This window comes from Oryzias latipes, chromosome 14, assembly GCF_053564925.1.
Source record: "Oryzias latipes strain Hd-rR chromosome 14, Olatipes_Hd-rR_3.1".
In the NCBI taxonomy this organism is placed as follows: Eukaryota; Metazoa; Chordata; class Actinopteri; order Beloniformes; family Adrianichthyidae; genus Oryzias; species Oryzias latipes.
In genome coordinates, this window is record NC_136250.1 from 31,827,052 (window position 1) to 31,851,912 (window position 24,861).

General features: G+C 47.7%; 1 protein-coding gene across 4 annotated transcripts in view; it reads left to right on the forward strand.

Annotated features, from left to right (window-relative positions):
• The first annotated feature begins 821 nt into the window (after positions 1-821).
• Positions 822-24,861, forward strand: part of LOC101167340 (glutamate receptor 1) — a 92,942-nt gene continuing 68,902 nt past the window's right edge. The window contains exons 1-3 of one of the 4 annotated variants that reach the window (XM_023962453.2): positions 822-1,123; positions 2,481-2,615; positions 20,050-20,289. In XM_023962453.2, coding sequence (XP_023818221.1) covers positions 949-1,123; positions 2,481-2,615; positions 20,050-20,289 — 550 coding nt within the window. In that variant the 5' untranslated portion in view covers positions 822-948. The remainder of the gene's footprint in view (positions 1,124-2,480; positions 2,616-20,049; positions 20,290-24,861) is intronic. The other 3 variants (XR_013647510.1, XR_013647511.1, XM_023962454.2) reach the window with 3 other exon arrangements.

A 24,861-nucleotide genomic window follows, 5' to 3' on the forward strand; every position in this document is an offset into this window, starting at 1 on the left:
AGAAGCGTTCTACGAGATAAGAAGAAAACTTTGGGTTTTACCTGACAGTCTTTGATGTAGTGACCTGACCGCAAAAGCACAGGAATTCACGTTGGTCCAACTGATGAACTTCAGTTCTCCAATGACCAATGAGGACTGTATCTGAGAACTGGACTGAGTGACTCCTCCCCCCTGGCCTTCCAAACAGGAAGTGGCTCCAAGAAGCCAAAATCCCACAGACCTCTATATTAACATCTGTTACTCCATCATTCTATTGGTCAGAAGAACCGTTCTGGATTTGATACATTTTTTGACATCTTCATGATAATCCTCATTGCTTTCTGCAGTTCAAGGTATTCAAGTTGCAAACTAATTAATCAGACGCCTCAAGAAAACATGGGACCCCTCCCCCATTGTTTGATTGACAAGCACTTTCCGTGGAAGGGGTGTACTTCGAACACATTAATTCCTGATTGGCTCCAACATGGCAACGTCTATCACAGAAAAATGCCAAATGAATTGTCTTCATTTGGCTGGAGCCAGAGGAAAGGCGTTTTCTGTGGGTGACGTCGCACGTGCTCTGTCCAGTTCTCTATACAGTCTATGCTGGACTCCAGAGGTTTAGATGACGTTTGAGGTGGAGGCTTGGGTCATTCTGGTACCTTTAGAAGAAATCAAAAACTGATCATGATGAAGGCGGCCGACCACAATCTTCTTCACTCCTCACTGACAGGAAGTCTATGATGTAATGAAAGTCGGAGGAACTTTTTTAGAGCATTTCCTGTCTCCCATGTTTGATCCTCATTGTCCTCCGTTTCATTCATGTTTGTAAAGCAGAGGCTGAGAGCGCATCGCTGCTGAGGAGGCGCTCAGAGGAGGAGGGGAGGTGCGGCTCGCAGTGGAAGGAGGATGTTTGATGCGGGGGCAGACTAACGGGGGCCACAGCTGAGCAGACAGAGCTGCTGGCGGATGAGCGCGCGCACGGCCGGCCTGCGGCGTGGATGGATCGGGCTGCTTTTTGATCTGCTGCTCTGCTGGAGAGGAAACATGCGGGGCTTCCCGGTGCGCTCGGTGCTGCCGCCGCTGCCGCTGCTGCTGCTCGGTCTCTGCAGCGGAACAAGTTTCCCGGGAAACATCAACATAGGTGAGTGGGGGTCCAGGTTGCTGCTGGACTCTGCGGTCCGTTCTGATCCAGAACTTCACTAAGTGTCCGGTTTGCTCTGCGTAAAAATGCGCCTTCCACTTCTGCGCTTTGATCAGTAGTGGTGGAATATCTGCATTTAGTTGTAGAGGATCTTCCTCCAGAGGAAACATCTCAGTCCTGAAGCCTCAGAAGACCTCTGAGAAGCAGCAGCTTCATCTAAAGACGTCACGTGACCAGAAATTTCTAAAACCACTGATGAAGATCAATCGGCAGGAATGAGAAGCTTGGATGATCACGCAGGATTATCAGGAACACGCGGGATTTGCACCATAAACCCGGGATTGATGTTCTGTAAGTTCTGTATCATGACAAAGATCCCAGTCTGACCTGAACCAGAATAAAAACCACAGATCTGCAGAACACTGATGGAAACAGGATGGAGGAGTCGGGTTTCCAGATTGGGGTGGGGAGGATGGGGGGGGGGGGGGGGGGGGGTGATGTCAGGGAATTAATGAAAAAGTTTGACAAAAAAATAGCACCAACTTAATAAAGATTAAAGGAACCAGCATCCCTGAAGGAATGTTGATGAACACAGCTGATATTCTGCTGAAGGTCAATGTTTTTAGATCCGTGTGAATGAATGGTTTCCCGCGGCACACCTCACCATCTCTCACGGCACACTGGTTGAAAAACACTGATGTCAAAAATACATTTTAGATGCAAAATAAAGACACGTAATAAAACTGTCTCCAATAGTTCATAAAGAATGACAAGCATTGAGCCGTCGCCCCCTTTACATTTGTCCGTATGGCCTAAAACATTAGAAACCATCAGACTGGGAGATGAAAACCTGAAGTTTGTCTCACAGAAACAAACCTTTTTACTGAGAATCAGAGCATGTTGCTGGTTGGACGGTTTAGCTTTCCATTTCTAATTTATAGAATTGATAATTGGGGCAGCCGTAATGCAAAGGTAGAGCGGTCGACCCTGATTGGAGGATGGCAGGTTCAGCTCCCTCCCTGCCTGCCCATGTGTCCTTGAGCAAGATGCTGGAACCCCTTTTCCCTGGTGGTTACAGGTCGGGCGTCGGCGTTCAGCAGTTCATCAGTGTTTGAATGTGTGTGTGTCTGCGTGTGTTGGGGGGTGTGTGTGTGGGGGGGCTGTAAAGCACTATTTACCTTTTGATAACCACAGGGGCGGGACAGGAAGCTGTGATGCACATCCTCTCTCTCCAGTGCAGCTGCAGGTGGCGTCTGGACTTGAACTTCAAAGAAGATTTTTGTGTTTTGGGGAAATATCTCTGCACAAACTTTGACTTTGCTTATTTGTAAAAGTCAAACTCTTTTCTTGACAACAGGAGGCCTTTTCCCCACCGGCTCGCACGAGTATGAGGTGTTTCGGTTCGCGCTGTCGCAGCATCAGGACGTCTCTAAGCTGGTGCCTCAGGTGGACATGGTGGACACCGGGAGCAGCTTCGCCATGACCTACGCCTGTAAGTCCAGATCCTGGTCCGGATGAGCGCTGGGATGTTCAGCTTCTCTTTTGGTCTGCATGAGGACTTTTCGGCCCATTAAGGGAAGCTGAACGTTCATGATGATGGAGACTGAAGAGCAGCCTTCAGCTGGTTTTCACCGATTATTCGGACATGTTTGTGTCAAACTGCCAGGGTAGATCTGCAAAGTGCAAAGGGAACCTCTGAAGGAAACGCTGATAAAGCTGCTGCTATCAGGTGGCAGTGTGTGGGAGTGTGTGCGACACAAAGGTGTGTTCCTGTGTGTGCCCACATGCTGTCAGCAGATGTTGTCATGTTCTGCAGGAAAGTGTGATTGTTGTGACAGTGGATGGTGAGGCGGGAGGCTGCTGGCTCACTCGCCATGAGACCTGTAGCCTGATCTGTCACGCTGCCAGATAGCGCAGCTACAAATGACGGAGAGCGCAGACGGATATTTTCAGCCCCTGCACAGGCTCTGCAGCTGGGGGGGAGTGGGATTATCTGCAGTCATAGGATGGAAAAACCAACAGTTGAAAGTGTGCTCCTGCTTTTTCTGTGGACCTGTGGTCAGTCTGAAGGCTGCAGTCTGACCCCACATGGGGGTGAATCCTTATTTTGTCCTTGGATGGTCTGGAGAATGAAAACCCGTCAACATCAGCAGTTCAGACGTCCTGCTGATGATTGGCTGCTTGATGGAGAACGTCTACCGGTGGTTTCACTGTTCAGCAAAGATCAACCCAGAGCGCAGAAAAAATACATTTTCATGCTTGTGTGAAGAGATGGAAACCTGCTAGAATGCAGGACATTAAAAACTATTAAAAACATTATTATTATTAAAAGTATTATGGGATGGCAGAAATGATCACTGATGCATCTGAAACCTCCACATTTAAGGCGAGAGGTAAAGCAGGAGTTATCAGGAGACAGAGCAGCCACTCTGGCACATGTGCATCTAAATATGACGAGGATGGAGAGAAAAAATGTCCACATCCATACGGAGAAGAAAATCACCGTCTGCATCGTCACGGATGTTCTAACGCAAACACTGAAGCCAGAACATGAGACCACAAACATCCCAGATGAGCATTTATGAATCTCAGTAGAAACAAAGAACAGCCACGTGTCACACAGATCCATACATGTTCGGGTTTAAAAACCTGCTTGGTTCTGAACTAAATTAAGAGCTGCCAAAGGACAGCAGGGACAAGAGGGTAGAACCGGACCTGAACAGGACCTGAACCAGATCTAAACATTGACCTTAATAGGACCCGAAAAGGATCTGAACGGAACCTGAACCGGACCTGAACATGGACCCAAACACAACCTGAAAATTGAGCACGTGCCGTTTGGAGAGAAACGATCAACTGTAGGAGAAAAATGTTTGATTCCTGAACTGAATTGAAAAGAACAAAAACAAAAACCTAGGCATGAAGAAACTGTTGTCAGAGCGTTTCTCTGTGAGATCCACAAAGGAAACCAGATCTGCTGAGCCTAACTCACTTCAATGAGATCCACTGAAACACTCACACAAACGTGTGCACACGTGTGTTCTCGTTGGTTGTTTCATATCTTCCTGATCCTGCTGTTCCACCATGGAGACCACTTGACTGCTTTCCGTCTGCAGAGGAGCTTTGGCGGCTCCACCAGACCACCGTTTGGTTCACCTGCTGGAGATCCTGATCTTCATGACGGATCTCTCTGCTGCTTTCTCCAAAACGAATCAGTTCTGGATCCAGACTCGCTCCAGGGTAATGGGGGTAAAAGGAGGCGGTCTTTAAGAGGGCAGACGGCAGAAGTGAAGGTGAGCCCCAGGGAGATGAGCACAAATGGAGCCGGTCTCTGGAGAGTCGGTCCGGATGATGTTCTTATCCTCACAGAGACACAGTGTCAAACCTGCTCAAAGTTTACATCCGTCCAGGAGCTGAGCGGGAACAAACCATTCCTGATTCTGCATATTTACATGCAGAAATTCCAGTAAATTCATGTACCATAGTTTAGCCCTCTCTTCTAAAAAAGCTGTTTTTACATTACATTCATTTTTGGCGAGGCTCTACTGTCATGTGACCAGAGACCAGGACCAATCCAGGCAGAACCACAGAAGGACTCAGTATTTCAGGCTCGGTCATACAGTTTAGGTGGTAAAAAGCCACGGATGAGTTAGGATAGAAACCTTTCTAAAGGTTTTGGTCAGTTTGGTTCTAGAACCTGCAGAACCTCTGCTGACGGTCACAGTTCTGTGTCAGTCAGACCTTCATGTCAGCTCTGGTGGTTAGGATGTTTCAATTAGCTTGTCTTAAGCTATGTTCACACTGGACACGTGTGGCGCGTTCAAGAACACGCACTTTTAGCAGAGGGTGTGGAATGTCGCTACCTGACACTGGCACCTGTACCTCCAGCTAGAAGGAGTTTGGCCTTAAAGGTCGTAGCTGAATCCGGCTCCAGCCATTTCCTGTCACAGCTCTATTCCAATAGATGAAAGAGCCGGTGTCAGTGAATGACACAAACCACATTCAGTCATACTATCTGTGCAGAGGTGAGCTGACACCTGAGCTCAGGGGACTGTTTGTGTCCTGCTGAGGTGGATGATGCAATGGAAAAAGAGGTACCCGGTTGTCCCCACATCAAGACCCCCGCCAAAGCAGCAGCGGCAACCAAGACCCCCCAATACCCACACGGTATTGCAGATAGAGAACAACCGCCCCCCCGGTCCAGGGCCAGCAGGACCGCCACAGTGGCCCCCAATGCCAGGGAGCAGGGATGCATGGGGGGACAGAGAGTATAAGCTCCAGCCCAACCAGAAGAGCAGCCCCCCTATGCGCCAAGGGGATCAGGCCCGCCCCAGGAAGGCACCCCCCAGAAGGGACGTCTTCCATAATGTACTACCAAATCCGGTCTCTGACTGGTCAAAGTTCAGCTGGTTTAACTTTCAGAGCACGTTCACTGGCCGCCATTTTTGTACACTCAAAAAAGGAATTTACCAGCCAATTAACTTTACGAAACCATTAAACTGGATTACATTAGTAATCGCAAGGAATTGTGGGATACCATTTTCTTTGCCTATCTGGGTAGATTGGGATTTAAGGAAGAGTTTTTGTCCATGTGTTTTGTCTAGCTGTTTTACTCTGTTTTAACCAGTAATTTTAACTGCTATGTTTATTTTTTTTCTGCACCATGAGATAGAGTTTGGGAGAGGATGATGACCAACCCCCCTTGTGCGGTAAATTGCTAATGTCCCAGTACTAAAGGCAGAGTTCACGGCACGTGAGCTCCTGCCTTGTAATGGGAGACATTACTGGGTCATTCATGTCTTTGATATGAAGATTGCAAGGCCCATTGGTTAAAACACGAAAGTGGGTCAAGTTCAGTTGTGTAAACAAATTGAAGAAAATAACAACAAATTTAAGTTAGATCAACATATTAAATTAAGTTAGATAGACATACAAATTTAAGTTGAATAAACTTAATTCAATTACGTGTTACCAATTGATGTGATTCATTTAAGTTGGATCAACTTTTTTCTTTTTAGAGTGAGCAACAATATTAAGTTAAAGTTGGGTCCAACTGTAGTATTTAAATTGAATCAACTTAAATTTATTAGGTTGAACCTAAATACATTAAGTTGACCCAACCTAGGTACATTCAGTAGGACCAATATGATTCATGTTTGTTCAAGTAAAGCTATCTAATCTGGTGGAAATCCTTTCCATAATTTATTTATGTTCATTCAATGTAAAAATGAAACTAAGAAACTTGCGCAGCGATGTGTAAATTCTAAAGTTTTGAAAATCTGGATCGCGCAAACACTCGTTAACATAGACTTTTGTTGGAAGCAGTGGCCTGAACGGGCGTTTCTGAGCCGGTGTGACATCAGAGATTTCTTTTACGTTCTAATTTCCTGATTGGTTCATTGCTTGTAGATTTATTTTGTTGAAATGGGCCCATATTTTCACTCTAAAGCTACTTCCTGTTGGTGCCTCTGAGGTCTTATTGTGGCAGCTCACAGCCCCCTTCCTGTAAATAAAGGGGTGTGGTTACAATGTGTGGCACGTAAGACGCCCCTCCCTCACAGAAACAGTCAAAAACAACCAGGCTGCAAATCTTTTTATTAGGATGCAACTTTAAAAAAACGCTCCTCACACTTCCGTCACCTCCTTGGGTTCCTCAGGCTGTCACGAGGAGAAACTTCTGCAGAAGCTGCTGCGCTCCGGCTGCAGGCTCCGCCTCCCCCCGTCTGCTTTACATTTCACACATGAACGAGCTGAGAGGCAAACAGACAGCCGGGCGAGGAATCTGCCAGAAAACAGACGAAAGGGGGGAAAAATTCAGCATTAGTTGAACCCATAAGAACCCATGGAGACATCAAGATGGGTTCTGTGCTCCACGTGGTCCTTTTATTTTGAAGGGAAAAGGGGTGTGGCTTCCTCTGTGTCTGCTCATGGCAGTGTGAGTGTGTCTGTTTCCTTAAGTGTGAATCTGTGTAAATGTATGTATGTTTGTGGACTCTTTGTGAGTTTATCTATGTTAGTGTTGCTTTATACACGTGTGTGTCTTGTTTTTCTCTGCATATGTGTGTTGTGTTAGTGGATTGTGTGTTTTCTGTGTTGTGTGTTTTTTGTTGTGTGCATTTTTGTGGTTCAGTTGTGTGTGTGTTCTGTGTGTTAGGTTTGTTTTGTCCTGTTTGGTGTGTTGTGTGTGTCTTTTAGCTGTATGTTGTGTTAGTGTGTGTTGTTTGTTTGTGTGTGCTTTGTGTTAATGTGTTAGTGTGTGTTGTTTGTTTGTGTGTGCTTTGTGTTAATGTGTTAGTGTGTTGTGTATTTTGTCGTATTTGGTGTGTGTTTACTAGCTGTATGTGGTGTTATTGTGTGTTGTGAGTGTGTTGTCTGTTTGTGTGTGCTTTGTGTGTGTTATGTTATGTGTGTGTCTTTTTAGGAGAGGTTCTCCATTCTGATGATGAAGTTGTGTGGAAGTCTAGCATCTGTGTTTCGCTGCTGCTGAATTCTCTTCAGCTGAAAATGCTTTTTTTCCAGAACTCTGAACGCTCCCTCCAAACTGCTGAGGCTGGCGTAACCATGGCGACGCAGATAAAGGCTTTACAGTAGAGGCCGAGCAGCTGTGCAGAGAAGCGATGATGCAGAGAAACCTGGATTTTTCTGCTGTAATAAACACATCCGCTCACAAAGAAACACAAACAATGTCAGCCGCTCTGGCACAGCGACGCTGCACTCAGCAGGCAGAGCTGACGGCGCAGAGGCAGACAGAAAAGGACACTTGTGATTGGAAGGAGAGGCCAATACAGCTGAAACGCCACATTGCAGAACGTGGTCGTTCTTTAACAGAAATGAATCGTTCTGTGGAAAGGACGACGAGGAGAAGAGACATGCAGAAAAGGTGGGAAGAGAATGGAAGAAGACAAAATGCAGACAAAGGCGCAAACACTGGAACATCTAAAACGCTTTACAAGTATATGTCGTTTACCATCGAGACGAACGAGTCAGTAGATGCAGCAGAGAACCTTTTTTGTAAAGTTCCTCTCTGAGCTGCAGCCTGGCACTGAAAAACAACCGGTGAAAAATAAACACAAAGAGTCACTTTAGATGCCAACGTCCAGGTGCTAACGTCCAGATGCTAACATCCAGAAGCTAACGTCCAGGTGCTAATGTCAAGATGCTAACATCCAGGTGCTAACATCCAGACGCTAACATCCAGGTGCTAACATCCATATGTTAACATCCAGATGCTAACATCCAGATGCTAAGGTCCAGGTGCTAACATCCAGACGCTAACATCCAGGTGCTAACGTCCAGGTGCTAACATCCAGATGCTGACGTCCAGATGCTAAGGTCCATATGCTAAGGTCCATATGCTAACGTCCCTATACTAACGTCCAGACGCTAACATCGAGATGCTAACGCCCAGGTGCTAACGTCCAGATGCTAAGGTCCATATGCTAATGTCCAAGTGCTAATGTCAAGATGCTAAGGTCCAGTTGCTAACGTCCAGATGCTAAGGTCCAGGTGCTAACGTCCAGGGGCTAACATCCAGATGCTAACATCCAGATGCTAACGTCCAGGTGTTAACGTCCAGATGCCACGGTCCATATGCTAACGTCCAGATGCTAAGGTCCAGGTGTTAACATCCAAATGACAAGGTCCATATGCTAAGGTCCAGGTGCTAACATCCAGATGCTAACATCCAGATGCTAACGTCCAGGTGCTAACGTCCAGATGCTAAGGTCCAGGTGGTAATGTCAAGATGCTAAGGTCCAGATGCTAACATCCAGATGCTAACATCCAGTTGCTAACGTCCAGATGCTAAGGTCCAGGTGCTAACGTCCAGGTGCTAACATCCATATGCTAACGTCCAGATGCTAAGGTCCAGGTGTTAACATCCAAATGCTAACGTCCAGATGGTAACGTCCAGGTGCTAACATCCAGATGCTAACATCCAGATGCTAACGTCCAGGTGCTAACGTCCAAATGCTAAGGTCCAGGTGGTAATGTCAAGATGCTAAGGTCCAGATGCTAACATCCAGTTGCTAACGTCCAGATGCTAAGGTCCAGGTGCTAACGTCCAGGTGCTAACATCCAGATGCTAACGTCCAGGTGTTAACGTCCAGATGCCACGGTCCATATGCTAACGTCCAGATGCTAAGGTCCAGGTGTTAACATCCAAATGCTAACGTCCAGATGCTAAGGTCCAGGTGCTGACATCCAGATGCTAACATCCAGATGCTAACGTCCAGGTGTTAACGTCCAGATGCCAAGGTCCAGATGCTAACGTCCAGATGCTAACGTCCCTATACTATTGTCCAGATGCTAACATCCAGATGCTAACGTCCAGGTGCTAAGGTCCAGATGCTAACGTCCATATGCTAATGTCCAGGTTGTAATGTCAAGATGCTAACGTCCAGATGCTAACGTCCAGATGCTAACGTCCAGATGCTAACGTCCAGGTGGTAATGTCCAGATGCTAAGGTCCAGATACTAACGTCCAGATTGTAACGTCCAGATGCTAATGTCCAGGTGCTAAAGTACAGATGCTAAGGTCCATATGCTAATGTCCAGGTGGTAATGTCTAGATGCTAAGGTCCAGGTGTTAACATCCAGATGCCAAGGTCCAAATGCTAACGTCCAGATGCTAAGGTCCAGGTGCTAACATCCAGATGCTAACATCCAGATGCTAACGTCCAGGTGTTAACGTCCAGATGCCAAGGTCCAGATGCTAATGTCCAGATGCTAACGTCCCTATACTAATGTCCAGATGCTAACATCCAGATGCTAACGTCCAGGTGCTAAGGTCCAGATTCTAACGTCCATATGCTAATGTCCAGGTTGTAATGTCAAGATGCTAACGTCCAGATGCTAATGTCCAGGTTGTAATGTCAAGATGCTAACGTCCAGATGCTAACGTCCAGATGCTAACGTCCAGATGGTAACGTCCAGATGCTAACGTCCAGATGCTAACGTCCAGGTGGTAATGTCCAGATGCTAAGGTCCAGATACTAACGTCCAGATTGTAACGTCCAGATGCTAATGTCCAGGTGCTAACGTACAGATGCTAAGGTCCATATGCTAATGTCCAGGTGGTAATGTCAAGATACCAAGGTCCAGGTGTTAACATCCAGATGCCAAGGTCCAAATGCTAACGTCCAGATGCTAAGGTCCAGGTGCTAACATCCAGATGCTAACATCCAGATGCTAACGTCCAGGTGTTAACGTCCAGATGCCAAGGTCCAGATGCTAACGTCCAGATGCTAACGTCCCTATACTAATGTCCAGATGCTAACATCCAGATGCTAACGTCCAGGTGCTAAGGTCCAGATGCCAACGTCCATATGCTAATGTCCAGGTTGTAATGTCAAGATGCTAACGTCCAGATGCTAACGTCCAGTTGCTAACGTCCAGATGGTAACGTCCAGGTGCTAACGTCCAGATGCTAACGTCCAGGTGGTAATGTCCAGATGCTAAGGTCCAGATACTAACGTCCAGATTGTAACGTCCAGATGCTATTGTCCAGATGCTAACGTCCAGGTGCTAATGTCCAGATGCTAAGGTCCAGATACTAATGTCCAGGTGGTAATGTCAAGATGCTAAGGTCTAGATGCTAACGTCCAGATGCTAACGTCCAGGTGGTAACGTCCAGGTGCTAACGTCCAGATGCTAATGTCCAGGTGGTAATGTCAAGATGCTAAGGTCCAGATGCTAACGTACAGATGCTAAGGTCCATATGCTAATGTCCAGGTGGTAATGTCAAGATGCTAAGGTCCAGGTGTTAACATCCAGATGCCAAGGTCCAAATGCTAACGTCCAGATGCTAAGGTCCAGGTGCTAACATCCAGATGCTAACGTCCAGGTGTTAACGTCCAGATGCCAAGGTCCAGATGCTAACTTCCAGATGCTAACGTCCCTATACTAATGTCCAGATGCTAACATCCAGATGCTAACGTCCAGGTGCTAAGGTCCAGATGCCAACGTCCATATGCTAATGTCCAGGTTGTAATGTCAAGATGCTAACGTCCAGATGCTAACGTCCAGATGCTAACGTCCAGATGCTAACGTCCAGATGGTAACGTCCAGGTGCTAACGTCCAGATGCTAACGTCCAGGTGGTAATGTCCAGATGCTAAGGTCCAGATACTAACGTCCAGATTGTAACGTCCAGATGCTATTGTCCAGATGGTAACGTCCAGATGCTAACTTCCAGATGCTAACGTCCCTATACTAATGTCCAGATGCTAACATCCAGATGCTAACGTCCAGGTGCTAAGGTCCAGATGCCAACGTCCATATGCTAATGTCCAGGTGATAATGTCAAGATGCTAAGGTCCAGATGCTAACGTCCAGATGCTAACGTCCAGATGGTAACGTCCAGGTGCTAACGTCCAGATGCTAACGTCCAGGTGGTAATGTCCAGATGCTAAGGTCCAGATACTAACGTCCAGATTGTAACGTCCAGATGCTATTGTCCAGATGGTAACGTCCAGGTGCTAACGTCCAGATGCTAACTTCCAGGTGGTAATGTCTAGATGCTAACGTCCAGATGCTAACGTCCAAATGGTAACGTCCAGGTGCTAACGTCCAGATGCTAATGTCCAGGTGATAATGTCAAGATGCTAAGGTCCAGATGCTAACGTCCAGATGGTAACGTCCAGGTTCTAACGTCCAGATGCTAACGTCCAGGTGGTAATGTCCAGGTGGTAATGTCCAGATGCTAAGGTCCAGATACTAATTTCCAGATTGTAACGTCCAGATGCTAATGTCCAGGTGCTAACATCCAGATGCTATGGTCCAGATGCTAACATCCAGGTGGTAATGTCCGGATGCCAAGGTGGGAAAAATCTTTCACAAAAGCAGTTCTACACGCCTGAGACATGTGAGCTTTAAATGATAAATCCTGGTCAAATAAAACCCCAAGGTTTCTAACTGTGGAATAGGGGGCTATACTTAGACCATCCAGGGAGACTATCTGAACAGACAGAGCATCTCTGAGGTTTTTAGGACCTAGTATATTGACCTCAGTTTTTTCTGGGTTCAAGAGGAGGTAATTAATTGTCATCCAGGTCTTGATGTCTCTGATGCAGGCGTTCAGTTTCTCTATCTGGTCATTCTGGTCAGGCTTCATGGATAAATACAACTGCGTATCGTCGGCATAACAATGAAAATGAATGCTGTGTTTCCTGATTATGTTTCCTAGGGGTAGCATATATATCATAAACAGGATGGGTCCTAAGACTGAGCCCTGTGGGACTCAGTAGTTAACTGGTGTGCACTGAGAGGAATGTCCATTTACATTAACGAACTGGTACCTATGGGATAAATAGGATTCAAACCACTGGAGGGCAGATCCTCTGATCCCTATGTCAGTAAAATACTGGAGTAAAATACTGTGGTCGATAGTGTCAAAGGCTGCACTGAGGTCTAACAGGACCAGAATAGAAAGTAGTCCCTTTTCTGAGGCCAATAACAAGTCATTAGAGACTCTAACTAGTGCAGTTTCAGAAGTTAGGCTAGAGGTGTTTAGCTAGGGAGAAGCAGTTACGTTGCAAGCTTAGAGTACCGTGGACAAGCAAGCGGTTGACACAGAAGGGTGTAGACTAAAGATGCTACTTAAAAAATATGAATGTGAATATTAAACCAGATAACACTTCAGTTAATTAATAGCAATCAGGCTATTACCAAACAGCATAAAACAGTCAAACAACGATCAGGCACTGGATTACACTCACCCGCAAATTACGTCACAGCAAACCAGTTCTTCACCTGGTCTTCAGGTGAAGCAGATGGTCACTCTGGTTGAAGGATGAGGACACAGCTATTGTGACACTTCACAGGACAGTTGCTTCAGAATTATCTCACAACAAATCCAGAAATGTAGACCAGGGAATTTTCTGCAAGACCACCAAAGCAGGCAGGCAGGTAGCTGTGTTCACATATGAATGCAGACATGCCAGTGGGAGTACATGTCTGCAGCTGACAGGAAGACAGTCTTGTCCTTCCACGTTTCCTGACTTCACTTGGTGAGACACCATAACCAACCATCATACGGCAGAAAATGCCCCGGAACTGCCCTGCAGTGGTTGTAATGACATCACATCATGAATGTGAGGCTCCCAGAAGACTTCAATTTCTGATATAGGACCGTCAGTCAGACATGCTATTACAGAAAAGATACATTTACTTTCACAACCTTTCTGTGGCCAAAACATCTGTGATGACATCTGCAGACAAAACACAAACATCACTCAACTCAATGTCATCTGATGGATTTAAGGCAACTGAAAAATATTTCCACAGCGTAGCATATCCATAGTATACAATGTGACCATATATAGTTGGATCCATAGATTGATGAACAGACGAGCCGTTGCAGCCAAAATTGCTGAAGCAGGGAATGATGGTTCTAGAAGGTTGTTTTTCTTCACCTGTTCAGTAGGTCTTCATTATGAAACTGGACCAAAGATCTTTGGATGAAAAGGCTCTGGTCTGATAACTCAGTGGTTATAAAACACACAGATAGACAGCTGGGTATTTACATGGACCACATGACATGAAGACATGCAGGACATATGTCATGGGTGATATTTGTGGTTTGATGTGTAGCAGCCGGCCCAGCATGGCAGCAGACCACTGGAAACGGCATTGCTGAAGGTCTCCTTCTACAGGATAATGAATCCTGACAGCAAAATGTTCCCTCCAAACTCCCCAGACCAACCGATCGTGAGATGACCAGTCCATGGAGGCCCACCCATAAAAAATAAATGGCCCACTTGGGATCTGCCTGCACATTGTGGATTTAGGCTCAGAGCGGGAAACTCCTGGGTTTGTGGTGTTAGTGAGAAGGGGCTCTAATGACATCGTTGTTGTTGGCGTGCTGAACATTACTGAGGCGGGTCAAACATGGACGCCCTGTGGGGGCAGACGGCTCAGCAGATCCTGGCTGTCATTTCAATGATGAAGAACATCACCCTGGGCTATTTTTCTTGCCTGACTGTCACAGATGTTTATTACCACCTGGGGGCGGGTTAACTTGTTAATGAGAGGTGTTGTGTGTCCTTCTTAAATAGACACGACTCGGGGCTTTGACTTACAGTAAGTTATTTTTTAAAGAGATTTTCTGTTTCTGTTGTTAAAATGACTAAAACTAAACCAGACATTTGGATATTCTTAAATCCCTTTGACCGGTATCACAGAGTTTGAATAATATAATACAAATAATACATTAAGAAATGCTTGAAAGTAGTTTCTTTGTCAGCATGTTAGTGTTATGAACCTATTGTGTATGTGCACTGTGTTTGTGCATTGGCCGGTTTTATTGTCATTACTCATTCATCTTCTTAACTGTTCTGACCCTTTCGGGGTTGCAGGGTTGCTGGAGCCTATTCTGGTCACTCACGGGTGAATCGAGGGGACGTCCTGTACAGGTGGCCAGTCTGTTGCAGGGCCACAAGCACACACTTATGCAATCACACCTATGGACAATTTATAGTCACCAATGAACCTGTGAGGCATGTTTTTGGACGGTGGGAGGAAGCCGGAGAAAACCCACACATGCAGGTCCCCCATTGATTTTCTGGTTCAGGTCACCCAGCCAGGACTTGGACCAGGGACCTTCTTGCTGTGAGGCAAGAGTGCTAACCACTGCACCACCATGCAGCCTATTGTCATTGCTATTCTTTATTTTTTTTCAGTATTTTTTCTATTTAGGTAAAGTCCTTTAAGGTTTTCTGTAGCAAGAACAATCTGATATAAATAAAGTTGCAATTGAAGCAGGTTTTCACATCTGCTCCTAGAACAGACTAAATCCTGTAGACATTTATCGTGTCTACGTCATGTCAAGGTTGAACGTTGGGGGGGGGGGGGGGTCTTTGCTGCTGCAGACCTTCCCCTCCTCTGCTCTTCATGTCGGCGGTTGAGCTGTCGCAGACTCTGCTGTCATGACACATCAAGTAAAGCTGAGGATGAACTTGAAGCGGACGTGTGTGAAGTTCAGATCGTTCTGCTGAGACACGTCGTCTGAGTGACAGTGGCGCCGTGGCGACAGTGACCCCAGCATAGTCTGCCTTTCTGTGGGCCGTCCCATCTGCAGGAGATGATGGACGCCATCAGTTCCCCGCCCCCAGGGGGCTCTGCAGAGGGCTGTTCATCACAGCCGAGCAGATAGACGTGCAGAAAGATGGATTTGTCAGGAGCTCCAACCGCCCAGCGTGAGGACACAGCTGCGCTCCCCACAGTGCTCCTCGCCGTCAACTCAGGGCCGTATGTATGAAAGGCGCTGTGTCTGAGGGGCTGGGGGGGTCTGTGAGGAGAGGACAGATGTCCTTGTGAAAACGCCTCATAAGGACAGCTGTAAGGGCCAGGTGTCACTGGCAGACATTTAGGACTCTTTACTGATGCAGAAAAACCTAAAGAGATCTGTGCGTATCAACAATGATTGATTCAAGAAACAATAGAGTATGCAAATGAGCTTAAACCAACTCTGGACAGTTGTCTGATCCCCACCACAAATTTGGTCTGAACTTAATTTTTCACTCATCTGAGCTTTTGTCCAGGGTCCTAAAACATTTCTAAATTCTAGAACATTTCAAGGTCCTAAAAGATTTTAAGATTTGTATCATTTTTTGGGTCTCCGCTGAGGCAATCAGTGGTTGCCTCGGCCGGTTGGCCTCCTCGGTCCCGTCGAGGCCTGACCAGAGCTCTTCTAGGGCCGGCGTCTGGGGGTGGGGGCCTGGGCTTGCTCCGGGGGGGGGCGACGCTTTCTGGCTCCTCTCTCTCTGTGTGGGGTGGGTGGTGCCGGGCCTGGGGTGTCGGCGCCTCCGGGGGTGGGCCCCTGGGCTGGGTGGCCCTGGCCCCTTTGCTGGGGGTGGGCTGGGGGACGGCTGTTTGACCACCGGGGGACAGTCTACCAGCTGTCCCCAACTTACCCCCTTCCTTATATAACCTCATATTAGGGTGAGGGGGTGGGGGGTCTAGCCTGCGATGCGCCTTGGGGGGGGGCTACTTGGGAGTGGCCCCCCTCCTATGGTTGCCGTATGGAGTGGGCCCCCCCTCTTTCGGTTTTATTTGCACCTTAGACATGTAGGGTCCTTGGTAGGGGGGGTGCTTGGACATCACTGCAAGCAAGCAGCAGATGTCCTCCTGGCACCCTACCCGCCAATTTTAACCGCACCTTAGACATTTAGGGCCCCTTGGTGGGGAGGGTGAGGGGACATCACTGTGAGTAATCAGGAGATGTCCCCTTAGTGCCCTACTCGCCAATTTTAACTGCACCCCCCTTAGTACACACACCCCTCCCCCTTCAATATATACATTCAAACATAAACACACACACATGCACACAAACACCCTCTCAAACACCCATACACGCACACACATTTTACAAGGAAGGTGGGACCTGGGTCCATCTGTCCCCTACCCCTTCCCTGGTGGGGGGTGCGGGCCCCTTGGCGATGGCGGCCGTGTCCCTTGGGTGCCGGCTCCCTGGGCCCGGCGGTGCTCTCTCCGCACGGTGGGGGGGTTCATATTACACCTGAGCCGGGGGTGTTCGTGTCCCTGGGGGGTGGGTCCTGGTCCTTGCCCCTGGGCGCTGGGCCCCGCCAAACTTCCAACATGGCCGAGCCTGGTCGGGCCATATTTATAACATCCCTTGTGGGCCGCCCTTTTTTCCCCGGGGTTCCCCCCTCCTGGGCGGGGGCGGCGGGCCCCTGCCTTGCTCCTACCTGGACCAACCGTGGGCCGGGTGGGTGGCTGCCTGGAGTGCGGAGCGGGTCTCCCTTGGGGGGTCATGGCTCGTACCTGGGGTCGGGGCGGGGGGATGCCCGGAACTCCTGGGTGGTGGTGGGGTGCTCGTCTGGGGCTGTGGGCGTCCCTCTCCGGTGGGGCCCTGCGTTGGGCTCTTCCGGCGCGGCGGGGGGCTGCTTTCCTGGCTGGGCTGGGGCGGCGCTCTCTTTCCCTCCGCACCTCCCTGCTCTCTGGCTCTGGGGGCCTCGCGGCGGTCCGGCTGGCCCTGGCCTGGGTGGCGGTCTTGGTCGCCCGGGGGGCGGTTGTTCCCTGCCTGTTCCCGTGTGGCGTTGGGGGAATTCCGGCTGCCGCTGCTGCTGCGGCGGGGGTATGGGTGTGGGGGTGGCTGGGCGCTCCTCCTCCTTCTTTTCACATTCCACCATCCATTTTAGAAGAACATAAACACTCACCTGAGCACAGGTGTTAGCTCACCTTTGCACTAATAGTTTGCATGATTGAATGAATGAAAGATTTCACACTAGTTGGTTTAAAGGCATAGGTATGCGTTCGTGAACACTATCTGTTTTGTGTGCATGTTGACATGTGGACATTTTTGCGGCTAGCAGGTGTGTTGATAATATTTGAGTGTGTGTGAACAGGCCTCGCCCTTTTTGTACTACATTTGAACCGTACCGTAACGATAAACAACCAGTAAACCTGTCTGCTCTATGCTGCTTCATGGTCTTACCCCCCTTCCCCTCCTATTATCACCCTCCTACCCCCCCCTCTCTCTAACGTCCCTCTCTCTTCTTCCCCTCTTTCCTTTTCCGTCCGGTCCAACACCAAAGATTTTCAAACATGATTGAAATTAATAAATTTTGGCCTCAATTACAAAAGGGGTTTATTCAGACATACCTTTGGTTTGTCTGAAGATGAATAACCCCTCTTGTTAAAATAAAATATGTCCAACACAAGAGGCCCTCAGCTCTCATCTGTTTGCCTAGCTGTTGGACAGGACAAGTTAAAAAAAAAAAAAAAAAAAAAAAAAAAAAAAAGATTTGTATCATTTTTTGTGTGTCGACACATCGTGTAGCGATACGACTTTTTTTTTTGTCACCAATGACCCCTCCCCCCTGTATTGTAAACCATGTACACTCATGCTAACCTGAGCTCCGGCTCAGTCAACTTTGAACTGTATGTGTGTATTTCTGTTGTTCTGGAATGTAACTTTGTTTGTTAGTGAAAGCTGTGAAAATAACAATAATAGAATCTTGAATGTTCTAAATATGAAACTTTTTATGAAAGTAAGGCAAGGCAAGTTTATTTGTATAGCACAATTCGTACACAAAGTAATTCAAGGTGCTTCACAAAACAGAAAAATGCATTAAAATCACAATACATCATAGAAATAATCAACGTAAAATTTACTTTAAAAAGAAAATATATTTTTTTAAATTGATTTAAAAATAAAGGAAGGAAAGGAAAGAAAAGTGCAGATAGGACCTTTCAGTCATTTACACGGCTAAACAGAAATGTTTTAAGTCTAGATTTGAACATGAACACAGAAGAGGCCTGTCTTACGCCTTCAGGGAGGCTGTTCCAGATTTTAGCTGCAGAATATTGAAACGCTGATTCCCCTTGTTTAGTTCTGACTCTGGGAATCAACAGGAGGCCGGCCCCTGAGGTCCTCAGAGTACGAGATGGTTCATTTGGCACTAACATGTCAGAGATCTACTTTGGTGCTCGGCCATGGAGAGACTTGTACACAAGCAGAGCTGCTTTGAAGTCTATTCTTTGAGGTACAGGGAGCCAGTGCAGAGACCTGAGCACAGGACTAATGTGATCATACTTCCTGGTTCTGGTCAGGACTCCAGCAGCAGCATTCTGGATGTACTGAAGCTGTTTTACAGCTCGTTTGGAGAGGCCGGTGAGCAGGCCGTTACAGTAGTCTAACCTACTGGAGACAAATGCATGGATAAGTATCTCCAGGTCTGGCTTTGACACTATGTTTTTGATTTTGGCAATGTTTTTCAGGTGGTAATATGCCACTGATGTTACTGACTTGATATGGCTGTTAAAGTTCAGGTCAGAGTCCATGATTACCCCTAGATTTCTGACTTGATTTGAGGGTTTAAGAGACAGAGAATGAAGGTAGCTGCTGAGACTTTCTCTTTGTTTCTGTGGGCCAAAAATAATAACTTGGGTCTTGTTTGAGTTTAGCTGGAGAAAGTTGTTCTGCATCCACGCACTGATCTGTTGGAGGCAGTGGCTGAGTGAATCCACCGGCCCATATTCACCTGTTGTCAGTGACACATAGATCTGAGTATCATCTGCATAGTTGTGATAAGATATGTCATTACTGCGTATTAACTGCCCTAGTGGCAGCATGTAGAGGTTGAACAGAAGGGGTCCCAGGATCGATCCCTGGGGCACACCACAAGTCAAGGCCATGTTGTCTGAGACACAACTACCAATTTCAACAAAATATTTCCTGTCTTCCAGATAAGACTTGAGCCAACTTAGGGCAGATCCAGAGATGCCAACCCAGTCTTGGAGTCTGTGCAAAAGGATCCCATGATCAACAGTATCAAAGGCAGCGCTCAGGTCTAGCAGGATTAAGACAGAGACTTTGCCATCATCAGTGTTCAGGCGGATGTCGTTGGTTACCTTGATAAGAGCAGTTTCTGTGCTATGATGGGGTCTAAAACCTGACTGGAAAACATCAAATGAATTGTTTAATAAGAAAAAATCAGTGAGCTGTTGGTAGACAACTTTTTCAAGGACTTTTCCTAAAAATGGCAGATTAGAGATAGGTCTGTAATTATTCAGTACAGTGGGATCAAGACCGCTTTTCTTCAGGAGGGGTTTAATGACTGCAGTTTTTAAGGCCTCTGGAAATATTCCAGATTGAAGAAACATGTTAACTATTTGAGTAATTGATGGCAACACACTGTTCAGGACAGACTTTAGAAATCTAGTGGGTAACACATCAAGGCAGCATGTAGACGAGCTCAGTAACAGTAAACTTTATTTGTACAGCACCTTTCAGGATAAAAACACAAAGTACTTTACAGTAAAACACAAGATAAAAAAGAATTAAGCGAAAGCAAATTAAAAAATACATAATTTTGCCTCCTTTTAACAGAAAACGCTACAGATCTGAAGCTGAGAGGAAACCCCTCCCCCGTCCGCTAAAACCTCTCCTCTTGTCTCCACCAGTCTGCTCCCAGTTCTCCAAAGGCGTTTACGCCATCATGGGCCTGTACGACCGGCGGACCGTCAACATGCTGACGTCGTTCTGCGGCTCGCTGCACGTCTGCTTCGTCACGCCGTCGTTCCCCGTTCAGACCAACAACCAGTTCGTGCTGCAGCTGCGGCCCCAGCTTCAGGGGCCCCTGCTGGCCGTGCTGGAGCACTTCTACTGGACCAGGTTCGTCTACATGTACAGCTCCGACTCAGGTGAGAACCGGATCAGCGCAGTGCGCCCAGAACCTGCGGAGGTGATGGTGTGGTTCTGGTCTTCACTGATGTGCAACCAGAGGTTAACCGCTCCACCACTGCTGCACCAGCCAATCCCACTGCTACAGAACACAAATACACTGACACATAAACACACTAATACAGCAACAGATAAACACACACTCACAAACTCATATTTGCATAGATTAACAATACAAACTTACACAAACACACAAAGATTAAATCACACCAACACACATAGACACAAGTACTCAATAACACTCACACAACTGGACAAGACAACAAACCGACAGACATGCACAAAAAGAAGGTGGACAAAAACACAATAAAAAAAATCAGACAAATGCCAAATCCTGATTGGCTGAGTTCAAACACCTGTCACCTGACTTTCAATAAAGGTTCTGTGGAAACTGTGTACTGGAACCAGAACCAGACAGAAAAACTCCCCCTGAAAAAAAACAGACAGACTCCGCCCCTTGGAATACGAACCACATAGACTCCTCCCCCTGGATTAAGAACCACACAGACTCCGCTCCCGGGAATAAGTAACAGACAGACTCCTCCCCTTGGAATACGAACCACATAGACTCCTCCCCCTGGATTAAGAACCACACAGACTCCGCCCCCGGGAATAAGTAACAGACAGACTCCTCCCCTTGGAATACGAACCACATAGACTCCTCCCCCTGGATTAAGAACCACACAGACTCCGCCCCCGGGAATAAGTAACAGACAGACTCCTCCCCTTGGAATAAGAACCACATACACTCCCTCCCCCTGGAATAAGAACCACACAGACTCCGCCCCCGGGAATAAGAAACAGACAGACTCCTCCCCTTGGAATAAGAACCACATAGACTCCTCCCCCTGGATTAAGAACCACACAGACTCTGCCCCCGGGAATAAGAAACAGACAGACTCCTCCCCTTGGAATAAGAACCACATAGACTCCTCCCCCTGGATTAAGAACCACACAGACTCCGCCCCCGGGAATAAGAAACAGACAGACTCCTCCCCTTGGAATAAGAACCACATACACTCCCTCCCCCTGGATTAAGAACCACACAGACTCCACCCCCGGGAATAAGAAACAGACAGACTCCTCCCCCTGGAATAGGAACCAGACAGACTCCGCCCCCTGGAATAAGAACCACACAGACTCCTCCCCCTGGAATAGGAACCACACAGACTCCTCCCCCTGGAATAGGAACCACACAGACTCCTCCTACTGCAGGAGGCAGATACAACACTCCTTAATGAGGATAAGACTCATGCATGTCTCTGCAAAGGACCCGCCTTAGTCTGAAGAACCTACCTCCTGCTCATATCCCATCATGCTTTTCTGCAGCATCTGTTGTAGGGGTGTAACGACACACGTAGTTGAACCGAATCGTTTCAGTACGTTTTTTCTTTTTCCCCCACATATGCATTGTCACGATCCAGCTGCTTTGTCAGTCATAGCGAGAAAACGAGAGCCGAGCTGCACTGACTGTCCCTGCCCCCCCCATACTCCACACGCCCCTCAAACAGTCTCAGAGAGAGTAGACAGAGAAACAGATTGCTGCATCTCCTATACGGCATTCTAACCCATTTATTATGAAAACATGAACAGCATAACAACATGAACCTCACTTCTCTTCACAGCTCTCCAAGTTATGGTGAAGAATTCAACACACAAGATTTCACACTTCCCATGAGTCTTAGTGGCTCTAGGCGGGGCTAACCCCCAGGTCACCACCATACATACACCATCCCCACTGTCAAGCATGGTGGTGGCAGCATCATGGTTTGGGCCTGCTTTTCTTCAGCAGGGACAGGGAGGATGGTTAGAATTGATGGGAAGATGGATGGAACCAAATCCAGGACCGTTCTGGAAGAAAACCTGATGGAGTCTGCAAAAGACCTGAGACTGGGACGGAGATTTGTCTCCCAACCAGACAAAGATCCAAAACATAAAGAAAATCCATAATATATAGTTCACAAATGAACATATCCAGCTGCTGGAACGGCCAAGTCAAAGTCCAGACCTGAATCCATAGAGAATCTGTGGAAAGAGCTGAAAACTGCTGTTCAAACGCTCTCCATCCAACCTCACTGAGCTCCAGCTGTTTTAAGGAGGAATGGGTAAAACTGATAGAGACAAACACCAGGAGACTCACAGCTGGAACCACAGCAGAAGGTGGAGCTACTAAGTTTTCACTTAAGGGGGCGGATTCATTTTGCACCCCCATTATTTCAGTTTTTTATTGAACAAGTTTGAAGGACTGCACAGTGGTGCAGTGGTTAGCCCTCTTGCTTCACAGCAAGAATGCCCCCAGTTCAAGTCCTGGCTGGGGGACCTGAACCAGAACACCAATGGGGGACCTTTCTGTGTGGAGTTTGCATGTTCTCCCCGTGCATGCCTGGGTTTTCTCTGGCTTCCTCCCACCGTCCAAAAAAAATGCTTCATAGGTTGGCAACTCTAAATTATCCCAAAGTGTGAACGGATGTGTGATATGTTGCCCTGCGACAGACTGGCGAAAAGTCCAGGATGTCCCTTGCCTTCGCTTGTAAGTGGCCGGGATAGGCTCCAGCAGCCCTGTGACCCCGAAAGGGACAGAACAGAAGAAGATGAATGAACGTTTGAAATATCCAATAAATGAGCGACTCGTCGCAGTGTTTACAGGTTACTCCCCTAGGGCGGTTCAGTCAATTAACTCACCTCAACGTCCTATTTAAGCCCAGGTGCGCAGTTGTTCATTCACCGCTCATTCGTCGCCCCTCCCTCCTCCCCGGCTTCCACCTGTGGGCTCCGTTAAAGGGGTTTTTGTTACCTGAAAGTTTTCTGGAAATTTTCTCATGGAATTGAACGGAGCCTTAGGCCAAAACGAAAAGTTGTGAATGCCAACTTAAAGAATGTGAAAAATTAAGTTGTGAAATAAATATTTCTTACTGCAAGAGTTGTCTGAAATGTCGTTCCACTTCATGATTGTGTCCCACTTGTTGATTCCTTACAAAGAATTACAGTTTTAAAATTTGTAATGAGGGTAGAGCTCAGCTCAGATGTTGCTCCTTTCTTGGGGGTTGCTCCTTCACCGGATGTTGCTCCTTCACCGGATGTTGCTCCTTTCTTGGGGGTTGCTCCTTCACCGGATGTTGCTCCTTCACCGGATGTTGCTCCTTCATCGGATGTTGCTCCTTTCTTGGGGGTTGCTCCTTCACCGGATGTTGCTCCTTCACCGGATGTTGCTCCTTCACCGGATGTTGCTCCTTTCTTGGGGGTTGCTCCTTCACCGGATGTTGCTCCTTCACCGGATGTTGCTCCTTTCTTGGGGGTTGCTCCTTCACCGGATGTTGCTCCTTCATCGGATGTTGCTCCTTTCTTGGGGGTTGCTCCTTCACCGGATGTTGCTCCTTCACCGGATGTTGCTCCTTCACCGGATGTTGCTCCTTCACCGGATGTTGCTCCTTCACCGGATGTTGCTCCTTTCTTGGGGGTTGCTCCTTCACCGGATGTTGCTCCTTCATCGGATGTTGCTCCTTTCTTGGGGGTTGCTCCTTCACCGGATGTTGCTCCTTCACCGGATGTTGCTCCTTCACCGGATGTTGCTCCTTCATCGGATGTTGCTCCTTTCTTGGGGGTTGCTCCTTCACCGGATGTTGCTCCTTCACCGGATGTTGCTCCTTTCTTGGGGGTTGCTCCTTCACCAGATGTTGCTCCTTTCTTGGGGGTTGCTCCTTCACCGGATGTTGCTCCTTCACCGGATGTTGCTCCTTCACCGGATGTTGCTCCTTCACCGGATGTTGCTCCTTTCTTGGGGGTTGCTCCTTCATCGGATGTTGCTCCTTTCTTGGGGGTTGCTCCTTCACCGGATGTTGCTCCTTCACCGGATGTTGCTCCTTCACCGGATGTTGCTCCTTTCTTGGGGGTTGCTCCTTCACCGGATGTTGCTCCTTCACCGGATGTTGCTCCTTTCTTGGGGGTTGCTCCTTCACCGGATGTTGCTCCTTCATCGGATGTTGCTCCTTTCTTGGGGGTTGCTCCTTCACCGGATGTTGCTCCTTCACCGGATGTTGCTCCTTCACCGGATGTTGCTCCTTTCTTGGGGGTTGCTCCTTCACCGGATGTTGCTCCTTCATCGGATGTTGCTCCTTTCTTGGGGGTTGCTCCTTCACCGGATGTTGCTCCTTCACCGGATGTTGCTCCTTCACCGGATGTTGCTCCTTTCTTGGGGGTTGCTCCTTCACCGGATGTTGCTCCTTCATTGGATGTTGCTCCTTTCTTGGGGGTTGCTCCTTCACCGGATGTTGCTCCTTCACCGGATGTTGCTCCTTTCTTGGGGGTTGCTCCTTCACCGGATGTTGCTCCTTCACCGGATGTTGCTCCTTCATCGGATGTTGCTCCTTTCTTGGGGGTTGCTCCTTCACCGGATGTTGCTCCTTCACCGGATGTTGCTCCTTCACCGGATGTTGCTCCTTCATCGGATGTTGCTCCTTTCTTGGGGGTTGCTCCTTCACCGGATGTTGCTCCTTCACCGGATGTTGCTCCTTTCTTGGGGGTTGCTCCTTCAC